An 18,359-nucleotide genomic window follows, 5' to 3' on the forward strand; every position below is an offset into this window, starting at 1 on the left:
CTAGCACACTACACTATATCTATAAACTACCTGCTTTCCATAACTGATACCCTGGATCAGATAAACAAAAATGTACATGAATACAATTGACCGTCACAAATTTCTGAATCCATAGTATCCCTACAGTGCAGGAGAAGGCCTATTGGTCCATCGAGTCTGCACTGACCCTCCGTAGGAGAACCCTACCTAGGCCCACTCCCCCCACCCTATCCCCGTAACCCCACCTAACCTACACACCTTTGGACACTAAAGGGCAATTTATCATGGCCATTCCACCTAACCTGCACATCTTTGGACTGTGGGAGGAAACCGGAGCACCCGGAGGAAACCCATGCAGACACGGGGAGAACGTGCAGACTCCACACAGACAGTGACCCAAGCCGGGAATCGAACCCGCGACCCTGGCGCTGTGAAGCAACAGTGCTAACCACTGTGTGACCGTGCTGCAATCATTGGATTGCACTAGATATTTTCAGAGGCTATTACCCCTCAGTCCCAAAAGAGTAGACCTAGGAGAAATATAGGGTGATACTTCCAACAAATCACAGCAAATTAATCTTGCCACACAGGGTGCTCAACATGTGAAATATATTTTTAAGAGAGCAGTGACAAAATCCCAGAGCCATTTAAAAAAACAACTAGAAATTACTGTGACCTTCCATTAAGATCTCTGTGGATAAATGAAATAAGGGAAGTTGAATGGCCTTCCCTTCACCCATAATTACTCTGTGATCATGTGTACATTTTTACTACCCAATATCTAGTTAACCAAGTGCCACCTAAGGGATGGAACACGGACCCTTGTAAGTACTGGATACTGTGCTACCAGTATATTCTTCTGTCTTTATGAAAGGCAAACTGTAAAAGCAGTTTAGTCTTCCTGAAACACTAGTCCATGTGGTGTAGGTACACCCACAGTGCTGTTCGGGAGGGAGATCCAGGATTTTGACCCAGCGACTGTGAAGGAACATTCCCAAGTGAGGATGGTGAGTGACTTGGAGGGGAACTTGCAGGTGGCAGTGTTCCCAGGTATTTCTGCTCTTGACCTTCTAGATAGCAGTGGTCGTGGGTTCAGTAGGTGCTGCCCATCGATGTGCATCTTGTAGGTGGTACACACGGCTACCACTGGTCACTGGTGGTGGAGGGATTGAATGTTTGTGGATGGGGTAGTAATCAAGCGGGCCGCTTTGTCCTTGATGGTGTCAGGTTTCGTGAGCGTTGTTGGGAGCTGCACTAATCCAGACAAGTGGGGAGCATTCCAACATACTCCTGATGTAGACGGTGGACAGGCTGTGGGGAGTCGGGATGGGAGTTGCTCGCTGCAGGATTCCTGGCCTTTGATCTGCTCTGGTTGCCACAGCATTTATATGGCTAGTCCAGTTCAGTTTCTGGTCAATGGTAACCCCCCCCAGAATGTTGATAGTGGAAAACTCAGCGATGGTAAAGCCACTGAACATCAAGTTAGATCCACTCTTGTTGGAGATAGTCGTTGTCGGGCATTTGAGTGATGCTAATGTTATTGTCAGCCCCAAGCCTGGATATTGTCCAGGTCTTGCTGCATTTGGATGTGGACTGCTCCAGTATCTGAGGAGTCGTGAATGGTGCCGAACACTATGCAGTCATCAGCAAACATCCCACTTCTGATCTTATGATGGAAGGAAGATCATTAATGAAGCAGCTGAAAATGGTTGGGCCTTGAATACTACCCTGAGAAACTCCTGGAGTGATGTCCTGGAGCTGATGTGATTGACCTCAAATCACCACAACCATATTACTTTGTGCTCGGTATGACTCCAACCAATGGAGAGTTTTCCCCTTGATGCCTATTGACTCCAATTTTGCGAGGGCTCGATACTTGGTCAATGGTGCCTTGGTGTTCAGAGAAGGCGGAGTGTAAATTGACAAACTGATGTAGGAACAGACAATATACTTTCCAGTTCTATATATCTATCCTCTGCTGCTTCCTGTACCATGAAAAATAAGCAATTTGATATTACATGGAACAAAATCTTAAGTTACTTTGTTTGATTTCAGGTTAGAAATTATCTAGTTTCACTCTGCCATTTCTATGATTTCCATATACCTGTGGCTGACTAAAGGACGATCACTCCTACCTCCACAGAGATTAGCAATGAGTCTTTCCACTTCGCTTTCCATTACCTCTAGTACAGTTTTATTTGCAAATGCAGTCTTAAAGAGAAATAACTGACTGTTTGTCCCTTTGGAGTGAATCAAGGTGGTATATCAATACAACACTTGGTTACTATTGCCACAGATATAAACCCTTTCCCCTTTGACAGTTTGTCAGCAGATTATTTTCAGGGAAAAAGTTTAGATAACTCATCGACAAGTTCCTCAAAATAAGTTTTGCACTTAGTATTTCCATAAATGCAGGCAACATCATTAGACGTAAATAAATTTTTGCTCAAATAAATAAAAGCAAATTACTGCGGATGCTGGAATCTGAAACGAAGGAGAAAATGCTGGAAAATCTCAGCAGGTCTGACAGCATCTGTAGGGAGAGAAAAGAGCTAACGTTTCGAGTCCGATGACTCTTTGTCAAAGCTATTTTTGCTCAACTGCATTAGAACATTTCAAAAATGCAAGGAAACACATAGGGCACATAGAATACCCTCCGCATACCTGGATGAGTGCAGCTCTGACAATACTCACAGTTCAACACCACTCAGCACAAAAAAACTTTATAGATCATAGAATTTACAGTGCAGGAGGGAGCCATTCGGCCCATCGAGTCTGCACCGTCCCTTGGAAAGAGCACCCTACCTAAGCCCACAACTCCACCCTATCCCTGTAACCGCACCTAACCTTTTTGGACCCTAAGGCAATTTATCATGGCCAATCCACCTAACCTGCACATCTGTGGGAGGAAACCGGAGCACCCGGAGGAAACCCACGCAGACACAGGGAAAACGTGCAGACTCCGCACAGACAGTGACCTAAGCTGGGAATCAAACCTGGGACCCTGGAGCTGTGAAGCAACAGTGCTAACCACTGTGCTACCAGGCCGCCCGCTTGATTAGCTCTCCACTACAAACATTCACACCCACCACTGATGTACGGTACAGTAGTAGCAGTGCGTACCATCTACAAGATGTACTGCAGGAATTCACTATGCATGCTTAGACAAACCCATGACCACTACCACCAAGAAGGACAAAGGGCAACAGATACCTGGGAACATCGTCAAGAGATCATTTGGGCCAAATATCAGACAGCTGATAGTGCCCTTGGATCTGACGCTCAAACAAGAATCAGTCTGACAATGAGGAGGAAAATGGAGGGAGAAAATTTCCTGGGTCCTCTATTTGTTAAAACATTTGTGTTTTTACAACAGCGATTTCTCATTGAAACCAGAGATTGGTCAGACACGTGAGAAGTTATGGTTTCAAAGACAATTCTCACAGAATTATGAAAGCAACAAACTTGATCAAAACTATCAATACAGTTCTTTGCAGTGGGCAGTTTAGGTAAAGTCATTTTGTAAAATTGTGCTTAATTACTTGTTGGCATGATAGTTTGAACTTCATAAAATGTTTGCCCTCAATACTAATCCATCTATTTCTTAGATTTCCATCTGGCCTGTATATAACGGAGGATATATGAAAGGCAGAGAGGAAGGCTCACAGCTTGCACGGCACAATTGCTTTAAAAAGCCCAAAGTAAACACTCAACACTTCAGCAATTTTCAAATGTTTGCTCGACCCACTTTTTAAGTAAGATGATTTAAAATAGACTAAGGTTAACTCCTAGCAAAAAGCTTCATACGCCATCAATTAGAGCTGGAAAAACGCAAGAAATGTAGTTTTGGTTCAACGTTGTAAGGATAAACAAACCAATGTTCAGTGCAGGTCAAGAAGTTGCTTTGCTATTTTTTTTTCCCCAATCTGGAAAACTTAAAATAAAAAGGAAAATACCTTTTTCGGGAAATCTGAAATAGAAAATTCTGGAAAATCTCAGCAGGTCTGGCAGCATCTGCAGCGAGAGAAACAGAGTTAACCTGCGGCAAGGGGCGGGACTAGGAGGCCAGGGGTCAGAGGGAAGGGAAGGCGTGGAGGGTCGCAGATGGGCATTGGTATCAGTGAGTTGCCGGAGCTTGCATTCCTTAACACCTGAAAGAGACAAAGATTCTTGTTAAGGTGTCGTGCTTTCCCACCCCCCCCTCAAAACGTCATCTCTGCTTTCTCTCTTCACAGATGCTGCCAGACCTGCTGGGCTTTCCCCCAGCATTTTCTGTTTTTAATTTGGAAAGCTAATTGGCAAGAGCAATTTCCCAATCCCAACGGGATTTTCCTCAGATGGTGATGTCTAGCACGAGGGGACATAGCTTTAAATTGAGGGGTGATAGATATAGGACAGATGTCAGAGGTAAGTTCTTTACTCAGAGAGTAGTAAGGGTGTGGAGTGCCCTGCCTGCAATAGTAGTGGACTCGCCAACACTAAGGGTATTCAAATGGTCATTGGATAGACATATGGACGATATGGGAATAGTGTAGATGGGCTTTAGAGTGGTTTCACAGGTCGGCGCAACATCGAGGGCCGAAGGGCCTGTACTGCGCTGTTATGTTCTATGTTCTAACGATTCAGGGTGCTAAACATTTTTAAATAGAACAAATCGACGTTTAATTTTCTGCACATAGTTTTTCATTTACAGCAGAGCTCTCAAAGCCAAAGTTCCTGCACCTTAAAAAAAAGGTTTATTGGGAAAGAGAATATTCTTGGAGAGAAGAATAAACCTTAGATCTTCATCACAACTTGGTTATTTCAAGAATAACATCAGTTACGATCATGTACAGCACAGCAGAGAGACAAAAGTCAAGTTTCATTAAGATGTTGGGGTCAAATGCGTTTCATTAAAATATAATTGAAACTACTGACGGTAAACAAGCAGTTTCATAGGAAAGAAAAATTACAGAAGCTTCACCTTTTCATACAGGAGATTTGCATTCCAGAAAACTGAATTTCTCTTACAGAATTAAATAAAAACTGAGGAGATTTAACAGTGAATTGATGAAAGCATTAATCTTCACCTGTCTGTGTTATGGTCCCACTTAACTCTGTAACACCCGACTCAATTCTCTGCAGATGCTTCTTGTCTTCTTTGCTGGCCACGAGAAGAGGCAGAATATACCGCTGGAAGAAAAAAAATATTCAAAACAGATTAACAAAGGTAATATTGAGAGCATTCGCTTCCTTCAGTATCAGCACACCAAGGCTGTGTGTGTACCATCTACAGGATGTACTGCAGCAACTCATCAAGGTTCCTCCAACAGTACCGTCCAAATTCAACCTCAAAGCTAGAAGGCCAAGGGCAGCAGGCACATGGCAACATCATCGCCTGCAAGTTCCCTTCCAAGTCATGAACAATCTCGAATTGGAAATAAATCGCCGTTCTTTCACTGTCAGTGGGTCAAAAGCCTGATCCGTCCTCTAACAGCACGATGGGTGTACCTGCACCACATGGGGAGTAAAAGTTCAAGGTAGCGGCTTATCACCAACTTCTCAAGGGCAATAAAGGATGGGAAATAAATGCTGGCCTTGTCAGGGACACCCATCAACAACTTAAACAAAAGGACAAAGGACCAAAATACATCATTTAACCGATATAGTACATTCTCATATACCTGGTAACTTTTCATTGTCGCCACGTTCCTTTGCAAAGAAAAGTTTCTATTACAGTGTGGTGTTGCATGCGACAAGCTTCCATGGAAAATACCACTTCCTGGTCACCTTATAGCTTCCTGGCAACCCAGCTTCGAGATGTACCCCAAGATGTCCAGGAGAATCCCTCTCGGAAGCTCCAAGGTCATGGTTCACAAGGGTTAACTTCCCTTAGGCAATTGCGCTGTGCTGGGAACCATCCAACAAAGCAAATTGTATATTCAAATTCCTGCAGCTAACTTAGCCGAGCTCAACAAACGTTCTTGCTGCAAATTGGCTTGGAAGCAAATTCATTAACATTGACTCAGGGTGAAGTAATGGTGAATTGGTCAGGCACACATTCCTCAGAAGAGATAGGTGAGCTAGTCAAATTGGTCAAACTACTTCTCAAGAAGAAATTTCCCACCGTTCTCATCTTGGTCCCCATCCAACCAACTAGAGTAAAACTAATGCTTGAATAATAACATTAAAAATGTCACATTTCACAATGATTTAGTACTAAAATATGCTTCCATTATTGTGTTCAACTTGAAGATCTTGGCTCATCTTAAAAACCCCGTTCTAGATATTTCCTTGAAAGTAGAAGATCTTGCACCACACAAGCACTGGATGCAATTATTTGAAATTAAAGGACAAATCTCAGATGAATCCAACAGATTTTTAAAAAATGCAACTGCGTTTTTTAAAAATTCATTCATGGGAGGTGTATGTCGCTGGCTGAGCTAGCATTTATGGCCCATCCCTAGCTGCCCTTCGAACCAAGTGATTTGCTAGGCTGCTAAATCACAGAATGCCCACAGGGCCGAATCCCCTCGGGCAGAATGCCCACAGGGCCGAATCCCCTCGGGCAGAATGCCCACAGGGCCGAATGCCCACAGGGCCGAATCCCCTCGGGCAGAATGCCCACAGGGCCGAATCCCCTCGGGCAGAATGCCCACAGGGCCGAATCCCCTCGGGCAGAATGCCCACAGTACAGTATCCCCACAGGGCCGAATCCCCACAGGGCCGAATCCCCTCAGGGCCGAATCCCCTCAGGGCCAAATCCCCACAGGGCCGAGTCCCCACAGGGCCGAGTCCCCACAGGGCCGAGTCCCCACAGGGCCGAGTCCCCACAGGGCCGAGTCCCCACAGGGCCGAGTCCCCACAGGGCCGAGTCCCCACAGGGCCGAGTCCCCACAGGGCCGAGTCCCCACAGGGCCGAGTCCCCACAGGGCCGAGTCCCCACAGGGCCGAGTCCCCACAGGGCCGAGTCCCCACAGGGCCGAGTCCCCACAGGGCAGAGTCCCCACAGGGCAGAGTCCCCACAGGGCAGAGTCCCCACAGGGCAGAGTCCCCACAGGGCAGAGTCCCCACAGGGCAGAGTCCCCACAGGGCAGAGTCCCCACAGGGCAGAGTCCCCACAGGGCAGAATCCCCACAGGGCAGAATCCCCACAGGGCAGAATCCCCACAGGGCAGAATCCCCACAGGGCAGAATCCCCACAGGGCAGAATCCCCACAGGGCAGAATCCCCACAGGGCAGAATCCCCACAGGGCAGAATCCCCACAGGGCAGAATCCTTACAGTGCGGAATCCCCACAGGGCGGAAGGAGGCCATTCAGACTGAGTCTGCACTGACTCTCCAAAAGAGCACTCTGTCCTGGTCCACTCCCCACCCCCATCCCTGTAACCCCTGGATACTAAGGGGCAATTTAGCATGGTCAATCCACCTAACCTGCACATCTTTGGAGTCACATATAGGCTAAACGGCACGTTAGTGAACCAGGTAGATTTTTATGACAATCAACAAAATTCATAGTCACCATTCCAGATTTTGTTGCATTTTAATTGTACCATCTACCATGGTGGGATTTGAACCCGAGTTCCCGGAGCATTAATAATAATAATAATCTTTATTGTCGCAAGTAGGCTTACATTAACACTGCAATGAAGTTTCTGTGAAAATCCCTTAGTTGCCACACTCTGGCGCCTGTTCGGGTATATAGAGGGGAATTCAGAATGTCCAATTTACCTAATAGCACGTCTTTCAGGACTTGTGGGAAGAAACCGGAGCACCCGGAGGAAACCCACGCAGCCACAGACTCCGCACAGACAGTGACCCAAGCCGGGAATCAAACCCGGGACCCTGGTTACCTGGGGTCACTGGATTATTCGTCCAGCGACAATACCACTACGACACCATTGCCCCATTGAGTCTAAAGGTGAGAGATAGAGGATAAAAACCACAGGAGAGTGCCTATTTGTGCACCTGTCCCGCCAGTATTTATCCCTGCCTTACTCAAACAAATTATCTGGTTACTGCACACCTGAAATTGCTTTAATCTTTGATACCAAAACAAGTTCTTAGTGGAAAGCCAAAATGTATATTTGCATATAGTGGCATTTCGGTTAATGCGCTTCTGGGAATTATTTTTACACAATTCAGATGATGAAGTTAAGGTGCAGACCCTCTTCCTTTGCTGCAAACCCCATGATCTCTCACCCATGCTGCCAAACCTCAAAATACCATCACAGTTTCAGCTAATTCTACGGCATTCCTCACTTGGTACCATCAAAGCCAAGAACACCAGCCCACCTCATGACTGCTGCTAAGCACCACATCCCTCCCTCAAACATGGCCCAGTGCACCATCCTGCTGTAGCATTAAAATGGCAAAAAAAGGTCGTGGGATAAATAGTAATAATCATCAATGCTACTAGTTTGCAGTTTTTATGGGAGAACGAATAGTCAGTGAACTGGATCTTTAAAACAACAGTACAAATCTCAATATTCAAGTTAATAAAAATTAAATTTGACGTATTCAATCACTGCAAATCAGTGGGCCTGATAAACTATTTGTATTATATGGCATAACCCTCCTATTATTATTTAAAAAATAAATTTAGAGTACCCACTTAATTTTTCCAATTAAGGGGCAATTTAGCGTAGCCAATCCACCTACCCTGCACATCTTTGGGTTGTGGGGGCGAAGCCCACACAAACACGGGGAGAATGTGCAAACTCCACACGGACAGTGACCTAGAGTTGGGATCGAACCTGGGACCTCAGTGCAGTGAGGCTGCAGTGCTAACCACTGTGCCGCCGTGCTGCCCCTCACTCCAATTATTATAAAACCAAGTTAATTCTCAACAAGTATTCTGAACTAACTTGGTCAGGAGAAGAAGGACCCGAAAGTACACTTGATAACGTTTGATTTTAAGAATCCTGTAAAGGTTTAATCCATAGCAGTTGGTCACAGTCGGAGAACCCAAAGCCTTGGTTTGCTCCTCATGCACTATGTGGGAACCTTTCCGTGCCCGAGACCAACATGTGTTCAGGAAGTGGGCAGCACGGTAGCACAGTGGTTAGCACAGTTGCTTCACAGCTCCAGGGTCGATTCCCAGCTTGGGTCACTGTCCGTGTGGAGTCTGCATGTTCTCCCCGTGTGTGCATGGGCTTCCTCCGGGTGCTCCGGTTTCCTCCCACAGTCCAAACATGTGCGGGTTAGGTGGATTGGCCACGATAAATTGCCTTAGTGTTCAAAAAGGTTAGGTGGGGTTACGGGGATAAAGGGGATAGGATGTAGGCGTGGGGCTTAAGTAGGGTGCTCTTTCCAAGGGCCGTTGCAGGCTCGATGGTCTGAATGGCCTCCTTCCGCACTGTAAATTCTATGAAGTGTCTCCAGTTGTGTTTCAGATCTGGAGCGGTACTGCGGAGCATCCAAGAGCAGGGAGTATCATGGATAGCACATATAGAGAGATGGTCACAACGGAGGCTCTGACTCCACAGACAGTAAAGAAATGGGTGACCACCAGGCAGAGCAAGAGGACTAGGCAGGCAGTACAGGAATCTCCCGTGGCTATTCCCCTGCAAAACACCAATACCGCTTTTGTTGAGTGGAAAGGCCTCTCAAGGGAAAGCAGCAACAGCCAATTTTGTTTCACCACAGTTGAATCTGCTGCACAGGGGAGGAGTAAGAACTATGGAAATTCAATAGTTGTAGGGAATTCAATTGTACGGGAAATACATAGGTGCTTCTGTGGCCATAAACAAGACTCCAAGATGGTATGTTGCCTCCCTGGTGTTAGGGTCAAGAATGTCTCAGAGATACTACAGGACATTTTGGAAGGGGAGGGTGAACAGCCAGTGGTCATAGTTCACATCGGTACCAATGACATGCGTAGAAAAAAAAACGTGTTGCGGTTTTAAAAGTCAAATATAGGGGGCAGGATTCTCTTATCCCGCGGCAGTGTCCACGCCGTCGTAAATGGTGTCGCGTTTTACGACCGCGTGAACGGGCCGACCCCATGACTAATTCTGGCCCTTACAGGGTTCACGCCGCTCCAGCTGCTGATCCCGGAGCGAACTGGGCACTGTGGGATCCGCGCATGCGCAATGGTACCAGCACCAGCGCGCGCATGCGCAGTGGCTTCCTGCAACGCACCACCCCTGATGCAACATGGCGCAGGACTACAGGGGCCGCGCGTAGGATGGATGCCCCCAGCCAGAGAGACTCGCCCACCGATTGGTGGGCCCCGATCGCAGGCCAGGCCACATGGGAGGCCCCCCACCCCCCCCCCCCCGGGGTCGACGCCCCCTCCCACAGGCTGCCCCCCTGACCCTTCCACGCCGAGGGCCCGCCAGCTGAGCTGAGAGCAGGTGTGGACGGCGCCGGCGGGAATCAGGCGTTTTCACGACGGCCGCTCAGCCCATCCCGGGCCAAGAATCGGCGGGCTGGCCGCGCAGAGCGGCCCACGACCGGCGGCGCGCCAATCACGCCAGCGCCAATTCTCCGCTCTGCCGGCGGCGTGGCACGACTCGCGCCGGTTGCGGGGATTCTCCGGCACGACCCCGGGCTGAGAGAATCCCGCCAAGGGAGTCAGGAAGCAACTTGAAAAGTAGGACTGGAAAGGTAGTGATCTCAGGATTACTACCAATGCCACGTGCCAGTCAGAGTAGAAAAGCAGGATATATCGAACGAATACGTGGCTTGTAAGATGATGCTTGGGGGAGGGTTTCATATTCTTGGGACATTGGGACCAGTTCTGCGGGAGGTGGGACCACTACAAACTGGATGGGTTACACCTGGGCAGAACCTAGAGCGAGCATTTGCTAGTGTGGTTGGGGAGAGTTTAAACTAGAATGCGGGGCAGCACGGTGGCACAGTGGTTAGCACAGCCACTTCAGAGCATCAAGGACCCGGGTTCGATCCCAGCCCGGGTTCACTGTCCGTGTGGAGTTTGCACATTCTCCCCGTGTCTGCGTGGGTTTCACCCCCACAACCCAAAGATGTGCAGGTTAGGCGGATTGGCCACGCTAAATTGCCCCTTAATTGCAAAAAAAAAAAGGGATTGGGTAATCAAAATTTATTTTTTAATAAAATAAATAAACTAGAAGGCAGGGGCATGGGAACCTAAGCAGGGTGACAAGGGAAGGAGAAACAAGAACAGTAATGAAAGAACGGTAAAATGCAAAGACGGTAAACAGGCTAATCGAGGGAGAGGCAAATAGGGCCACCGTACAAAGAAATGTTTGGATGATTAAAAATGGCAAAAAGACACACATAAAGGCGTTATATCTTAATGTATGAAGAATTTGGAATAAAGCACACGAACTGACAGTGCAAATCGAAGTAGATGGATATGATCTAATCGCCATTACGGAACCATGGTTACAAAGGTTACAACGGCGACACGGTAGCACAGTGGATAGCACTGTTGCTTCACAGCTCCAGGGTCCCAGGTTCGATTCCGGCTTGGGTCACTGTCTGTGTGGAGGCTGCACGCTCTCCCAGTGTCTGCGTGGGTTTCCTGCGGGTGCTCCGGTTTCCTCCCACAAGTCCTGAAAGACGTGCTGTTCGGTGAATTGGACATTCTGAATTCTCCCTCAGTGTACCCGAACAGGCGCTGGAGTGTGGCAACTAGGTGATTTTCACAGTAACTTAATTGCAGTGTTTATGTAAGCCTACTTGTAACAATAAAGCTTATTATTATAAAGAGATCAAAACTGGGAACTTAATATTCAGGGATATTTGACCTTTCGAAAGCACAAGAGGGAAGGAAAAGGTGGTGGGGTAGCACTGCTAATAAGAGATAAAATCAGGACAATTGTGAGAGACTATGTAGATTTAGATGATGGAGAGTCCATCTGGGTGAGGCGGAGATAGATAGATTATTGATCAGTAAGGGAATCAAGGGTTATGGGGAAAGGGCAGGAAAGTGGACATGAGGAATATGGGATCGGCCATGATCCTGTTGAATGGGAGAGCAGGCTCGAGGGGCCGAACGGGCTACTCCTATTCCTAAAAATAAAGAAAGCCACAGGACATCCAATAGCCTGGGTTGGAAAAAGTCTCATGTCCAGTTCACATCTGTGTTAAAATCTGGGAGTTACAACCATTTGCGAATCTGCAAAGTTTCTTGAACAGTTAGTCTTGGGATATACGTACAGGGGCATTCCTGAACAAAGCCCTCTAAAGGGCATGGCAGGTTAACCACATCCCCTATCCAATATCGAATTACCCAATCAGGCTTACAAGTCATTTACAAGTTATGTCATGGGGGTTCAGACACTTTTCTTGAACAAATTGAGAATCAGCATTGAGGCCAAATATCTAAAGAGCTACTTTCCATAAGATTTTAGAAATTCTTCAAACATCTAAAAAATGCTGAGAGATTAATCAAACGATTAATTAACAAGCAGGAAATCTTACAATTTGTCCAAAGAACATAAGATACTCATGAATAATTCAGTGAGGGAAAAAACATTTGGTAACTTAAGATTCACGTTCATACCATTAGCAAACCTCCAGTCTGCTCACATTTCCGCAGCTAATGTGGGCAGCACGGTAGCATTGTGGATAGCACAATTGCTTCACAGCTCCAGGGTCCCAGGTTCGATTCCCGGCTTGGGTCACTGTGCGGAGTCTGCACATCCTCCCCGTGCGTGCGTGCGTTTCCTCCGGTTTCCTCCCACAACCCAAAGATGTGCAGGTTAGGTGGATTGGCCATGATAAATTGCCCTTAGTGTCCAAAATTGCCCTTAGTGTTGGGTGGGGTTACTGGGTTATGGGGATGGGGTGGAGGTGTGGACCTTGGGTAGGGTGCTCTTTCCAAGAGCCGGTGCAGACTCCATGGGCCGGATGGCCTCCTTCTGCACTGTAAATTCTATGTTCTAAACCACTAATCCTGGTTATACATCACAGCCTTTGTTGGGGAAATGAAAATCTTTAAAAAATAATTCAAAGATAGTTCCTTCATATACCTTGCTTGTTAAAACCTCTTAACTTTGATTGCTTTTAGTCTTGCGCTGTCCTTGCCCTCATTGTCTGCTTTCACTTTAAGTGGAGCTTTCATTATCGAATTTTGCAGCGACTAATCACAATTAACCTAAAGTACCACTACCTGATTTACTTGGTCTTCTCCTTTATGATCTTCACCTTGGTGCTGTCCTGTGTCATTGTTTTTTGTCCATGTGCTGTGTCTTCTTTGGTAATTTTAGCAAGGATGCCTTTCAAGAGTTTGACCAAACTGCTTTCGCCGTATTCCCAAGATTAATGTCACACTGGTCAGTGTTTAATAAGCTTTATATAACAGAAGGGTGATGGATAACCAGTTTAATCACAAGAGTGAATTCTCACACCAGCCTTTGCCACCCTGATCTTGGGTTTGAATCCAGTACAGCTGATGGGAGGTTGCAAATGCCCCATGTGAAATGGTTGCACACCATATTACTAAAGGACTATATTGGGCACAAGTTTACAAACATCATCGACTATAATACAACACAAGTGACCAGTCTCTGGACAAAATGGAAAATAATTACGCTGCTGCAGTATGGAGGCTGTTCCGGTTGGGTTATGTATACTGCTGGAGGTGCATTAACTTTGTAAGAACTGGAAAAAGTGATCCAATCCCGGCCAAACTAAATGAGTAGAAGAAACCCAATAAACAGCTGGCTTTGATCCTTTTCCTGATTCAATCAAGGCATCCTGTTAGTGACTCAGGTGCGTTGTATAATAGAGGACCTGTAAGTCCATACAGTGCATTTCCAAATGCAGCAGGACCTGGACAATATCCAGGCTTGGGCTGACAGTGGCAAGCAACATTTGCGTCACGAGTCAGCAATGACCATCTTCAACAAGAGACTAGCCATCACCCCATGATATGCAATGGCTGCATCCCCCAATATCAACATCCTGGGGGGGTTACCATTGACCAGAAACAGAGCACAGTGGGCTAAACAGCTGGCTTGTAATGCAGTACAAGTCCAGCAGCGCAGGTCCAATTCCCATACCGGCCTCCCCGAACAGGTTCCGAAATGTGGCGACTAGGGGCTTTTCACAGTAACTTCATTGAAGCCTACTTGTGACAATAGGCAACTATTATTATTATTATAATATAAATACTATGGCTACAAGAGGTCAGGGGCTAGGAATCCTGCAGCGAGTAACTCACTACCCGGCTCTCCAAAGCCTGTCCACCATCTACAAGGTGCAGGTCAGCAGTGTGATGAAATACTCCGCACATGCTTGGATGAGGGCAGTTCCATGCACACTCAAGAAGCTCAACACCATCCAGAACAAAGCAGCCCTGCTTGATTGGCACCCCTTCCACCACCAAAGCACACCAGCAGCAGTGCTTACCATTTATAAGATGCACCGCAGGAACTCACCAAGGCTCCTTAGGCAGCACCTTCCAACCCACAACCACTACCATCCAGGAGGGCAAGAGGAGCACTTACATGGAAACACCATCAACTGGAGGTTCCCCTCCAAGTCACTCACCTTCCTGACTTCAAAATATATCACCGTTCCTTCACTGTCGCTGGGTCAAGATCCAAGTATTCCCTCCCTAACAGCACTGTGGGTGTACCTACACCACATGGATGCAGTAGTTCAAGAAGGCAGCAAACCACCATCTTCTCAAGGGCAATTAAGGGTGGCCCAGCCAGCAAAGCCCATGTCCCTGAATGAACAATAACAATTTTGGAATTGCCAATTCATTGGGTGAAATAAACAGACAATGATGTGAAACTGTTGCTTACATGATTATTTCAAAAATAATTCAGGAAAAAGGAAAACGATTATTAGGACCTTATCTATTCTTTTTGCTTAAATCAATCAAACCTACCTCTATCTCATTTTAATTGTCAGTCACTTCCCTCAGAAATGCATCAAATTGTACTGCCTGTTTCATTATTTTGCCCTCAACGTTTTCCACCGAGGACAAGATGAACAAGTGCCCTTTCCTCTTTGTCACTCACTTAAGTCCCAGCTCCTGCCTGACCAAGGCGTCTACTCTCTTTACAGGGAACAGGTTACCTCCACATTGCAAGGGAGGCTGGAATAACATACTACTTATTAGTGTGCCCTGATTCTTGCTGTGAGAGCAGGGACTACGGAGCAATAGGTGCACCACAAAGTTGCCGCAAGAGAGGGACTCGATGCCCACTGAGTGAGGGAGACAAAGAGCAATATACAGAATATGAAACATTAGGTTGCCAGGACACAATGTTGAACATAAGAGCAACAGGGAAACGCACAAACAGGCACAGCTGAGGGGCAGGTGGTTCATATAATTAGAACTTATTCAGTAAGACATTTTTGCATTGCACCAAGCACCCTAACCACTTAAGGATATTAGAAACATTTCACTGGAAAATAAATGTCTGCTAATTCTCACCCAATAATTCCTCTCAGGTTTTAAAATCTGTTTTAAGTTTTTTGCTGACGATTTACAGATAGTGACAAAAGTAGGCATGATTCAAGTGGACAGACAGGATATTGCCACGGTACCAATGTCAAGGGACTCTTCTTTTTACAAACTTAAAAGGCTGAATAAGGTTAATGCCACTGACTGCAAAAGGTCGCGAGGATCAAATATATGGGGCAGTTAGATGTTACACTAATGCAACAGGGAGGCTCGGTGTAGAGGCTGTCACTATCCACACATTCTAATCTGGGATCTTTCATGGTGGCACTGGGTGCAACAGAAACATAATTCTGCACCCTTTCACAAGCAACTCCACACATGAAATACTGTAAAAGTTGCAGCTCATGTAGCTTCTATTTTTACTTGGTTTGAAATCCAGCCCAGCAGATCAAATGAAGCAGATCATCCCCAAGTGGGAGCGCCTGCAACAAACAAGGCACTTTTAAAATGTTATTCTTTGCTTCCTATACTTCGTTTCGACAGAGGGACATCCAGATAACATTTTCTTGTGTTTAAATGCAGAGTAAAGCTGATTACAAGAGAAGCTGCAATAAACATTTCAAACTCAGGTTAAATAATCAACTGATCTACCTCGGGGAAACAGCGCGAAGCAGATCCAAGAATGTATTAGAATCTTTTTTTTTTTTGCAAATAGAAGCATTTGTTGTTATTTGTGGCACCAACATTCTTTGTTTTTCTCTTGGGTTTAAAGTAGACATTATCTCATAGAAGTGGCCTATGGTTTTTATCTATCCGTGAACTGGTCGACATATGATTTTGGACGTTACAACACCTAATGATCTAACAAATACTTACCACACAACAGCAAAAACGTGCTTTTATAGTGTTTACACACAGCAAAATGTCCCATGGCACTGTACCAGAGCATTATCAAACAAAATTTGACACCGATTTCAAGGTGACATTATGGCTGCAATAACTTTGACAATTGGCTCCATCAGCTATTTTGTAAGAAACAAGATTTATTCCAACTATAAACAACTATTTAGAGAGTTCTTTAAAACGGTCTTTCCATACTCAGCTCTAAGGTCCAACTGCTGGGACAAGTCCCAACACATCCCAGTGACTTCCCAACCCTGTGAGATATGCTGTGCACTCTCACAGGCCTAAAGCCTTTGCACCTGACTAATGGTATCAACCAGTACTCACATGACTCACCTCTTAAAGGTACACTGCTCTGACATAACATATAATACATAACACCCCCTCCCCCATTACTTTGAAACTTTTTCTGAAGCAAACCCCCCAGTATTAACATTGTTCTAAAAGCAATACACATGCACACACCACAAAACTATTTACATAGATAAGAAAAAGTAGAATCAAAGATGATGCACATTTTTAAAAAATAAATTTGGATTCCGAACCTTGCGAACATTTTATCCGGTTTCTCGATGGTCCGGTCAGCTGAGGTGGACTTCCAAAAGGATGCCCTGAGGGCGATGTTGGAGTGCTCGAGTGACAGCTGTCTCCGCACTCTGGTCGTAAATTGTTACAGGAAGAAGTGAAATTGCCACCCAGTGCCGCCCTCAGTTTTAATGGGTTGGCCATCCAATTTAGCACAACCTAAAATCTGTGCGTTTCACCCGGAACTGCCAGGATGTTCAGTGGACCAGGCCGAATGGCTTTGATCCACAGCGTGGGGTTTCTTCCTTGGGCTTAGTTTATTTTTCTTTGGCAGAGATTTTCCCGGATTGCTTGGTTTCCTCCAGCAGGCCCCAGCAATGTGGCCCACTCGCTTACAGTTTTTGCACTGGGCCTCACTGCACCGGCAGAGGGTCCAGAACTGTGGAACTCTTGCTGCTGTGCAGGCTTCTTGCGTGTGGTCGCCATTTTATGTACTCAGGTGATGACCCCCAGTTCTGCAGCCTCTTTGGCTGCTAATTCCGTAGACACAGCAATGCAAAATTTACATTTGTTGAATGGCCTAATTTCATAGGCTGCATACAAGCCTGTCTCTTAAGGCATCATCTGAAACATTTCCAAACTCAGTGTTCCACGAGGCGCTTAAAGGTCGCAATGAATTGAGCCACAGATTCCCCTTCCAGTTCATTAAGCTTGTGGAACCGGAATCTCTCGGTGATTGTTAAGGGTTATGGAGCATGGGCTGATGCCCTGGGCAGGGTCAATTCCTCCTCCTCTTGCGCCAGGCTCAGTCTAATCCAGTTCAAAGTAGTACATAGGGCACATATGACAGGGGCGAGGATGAGTAGGTTTTTTGGGATGGAGGACAGATGTGTGAGATGTTCGGGGAGCCCAGCAAATCACACCCATATGTTCTGGACGTGCCCGGCGCTGGAGGGGCTTTGCGAGGGCTATGTCCAAAGTTGTGAACACCGGGGTCAAGCCGAACTGGGGGATAGCACTATTTGGGGTATCGGACGAGCCGGGAGTGCAGGAGCCGAAAGAGGCCAGAGTTCTGGCCTTTGCATCCCTGGTAGCCCGGCGGAGGATCCTACTAATGTGGAGAGATGCGAAGCCCCCGAGCGTAGAAGCCTGGATCAATGACATGGCAGGGTTCATCAAGCTGGAAAGGATAAAGTTTGCCTTGCGAGGGTCTGTGCACAGGTTCTCCAGGCGGTGGCTACTGTTCCTAGACTTTCTCGCGGAACGCTAGGTGTTTCTTTCTGGAGTGTTTGGTTGAAAATTGTTGAAAATTTTGAATAAACATACTTTTTTTTAAAAAAAAGGGTTATGGGGCATAATGGTTCTCCAAAGTAGCAATTAATTCCTGGTACGTTGTCTCCCGGTTTGTCCGGCTGAATCAAGCTTTTGAGCAAAATAAAGTCTTTACTTCCAATAGTGCTGAGAAACACGAGTACTATCAATCTTCCTGCAATTTTATTTGCCGTAATATAATAGCGGAATCGTTCAGTGGAGGCCTTCCAAACTTTGGATTCTTCTTCAAAAGCTCCAATGGTGCCCAATTGGCCAGCCATTTTTTCCCTGTTGCTCGGGAGTAAATGAAT

General features: G+C 46.2%; 1 protein-coding gene across 1 annotated transcript in view; it reads right to left on the minus strand.

The window, feature by feature from the left end:
- Positions 1-18,359, minus strand: part of pex14 (peroxisomal biogenesis factor 14) — a 370,669-nt gene that overhangs the window by 56,399 nt on the left and 295,911 nt on the right. The window contains exon 7 of the mRNA XM_072477722.1: positions 5,049-5,151. Coding sequence (XP_072333823.1) covers positions 5,049-5,151 — 103 coding nt within the window. The remainder of the gene's footprint in view (positions 1-5,048; positions 5,152-18,359) is intronic.

The sequence above is a fragment of the Scyliorhinus torazame genome, chromosome 16 (genome assembly GCF_047496885.1).
Source record: "Scyliorhinus torazame isolate Kashiwa2021f chromosome 16, sScyTor2.1, whole genome shotgun sequence".
Lineage (NCBI taxonomy): Eukaryota > Metazoa > Chordata > Chondrichthyes > Carcharhiniformes > Scyliorhinidae > Scyliorhinus > Scyliorhinus torazame.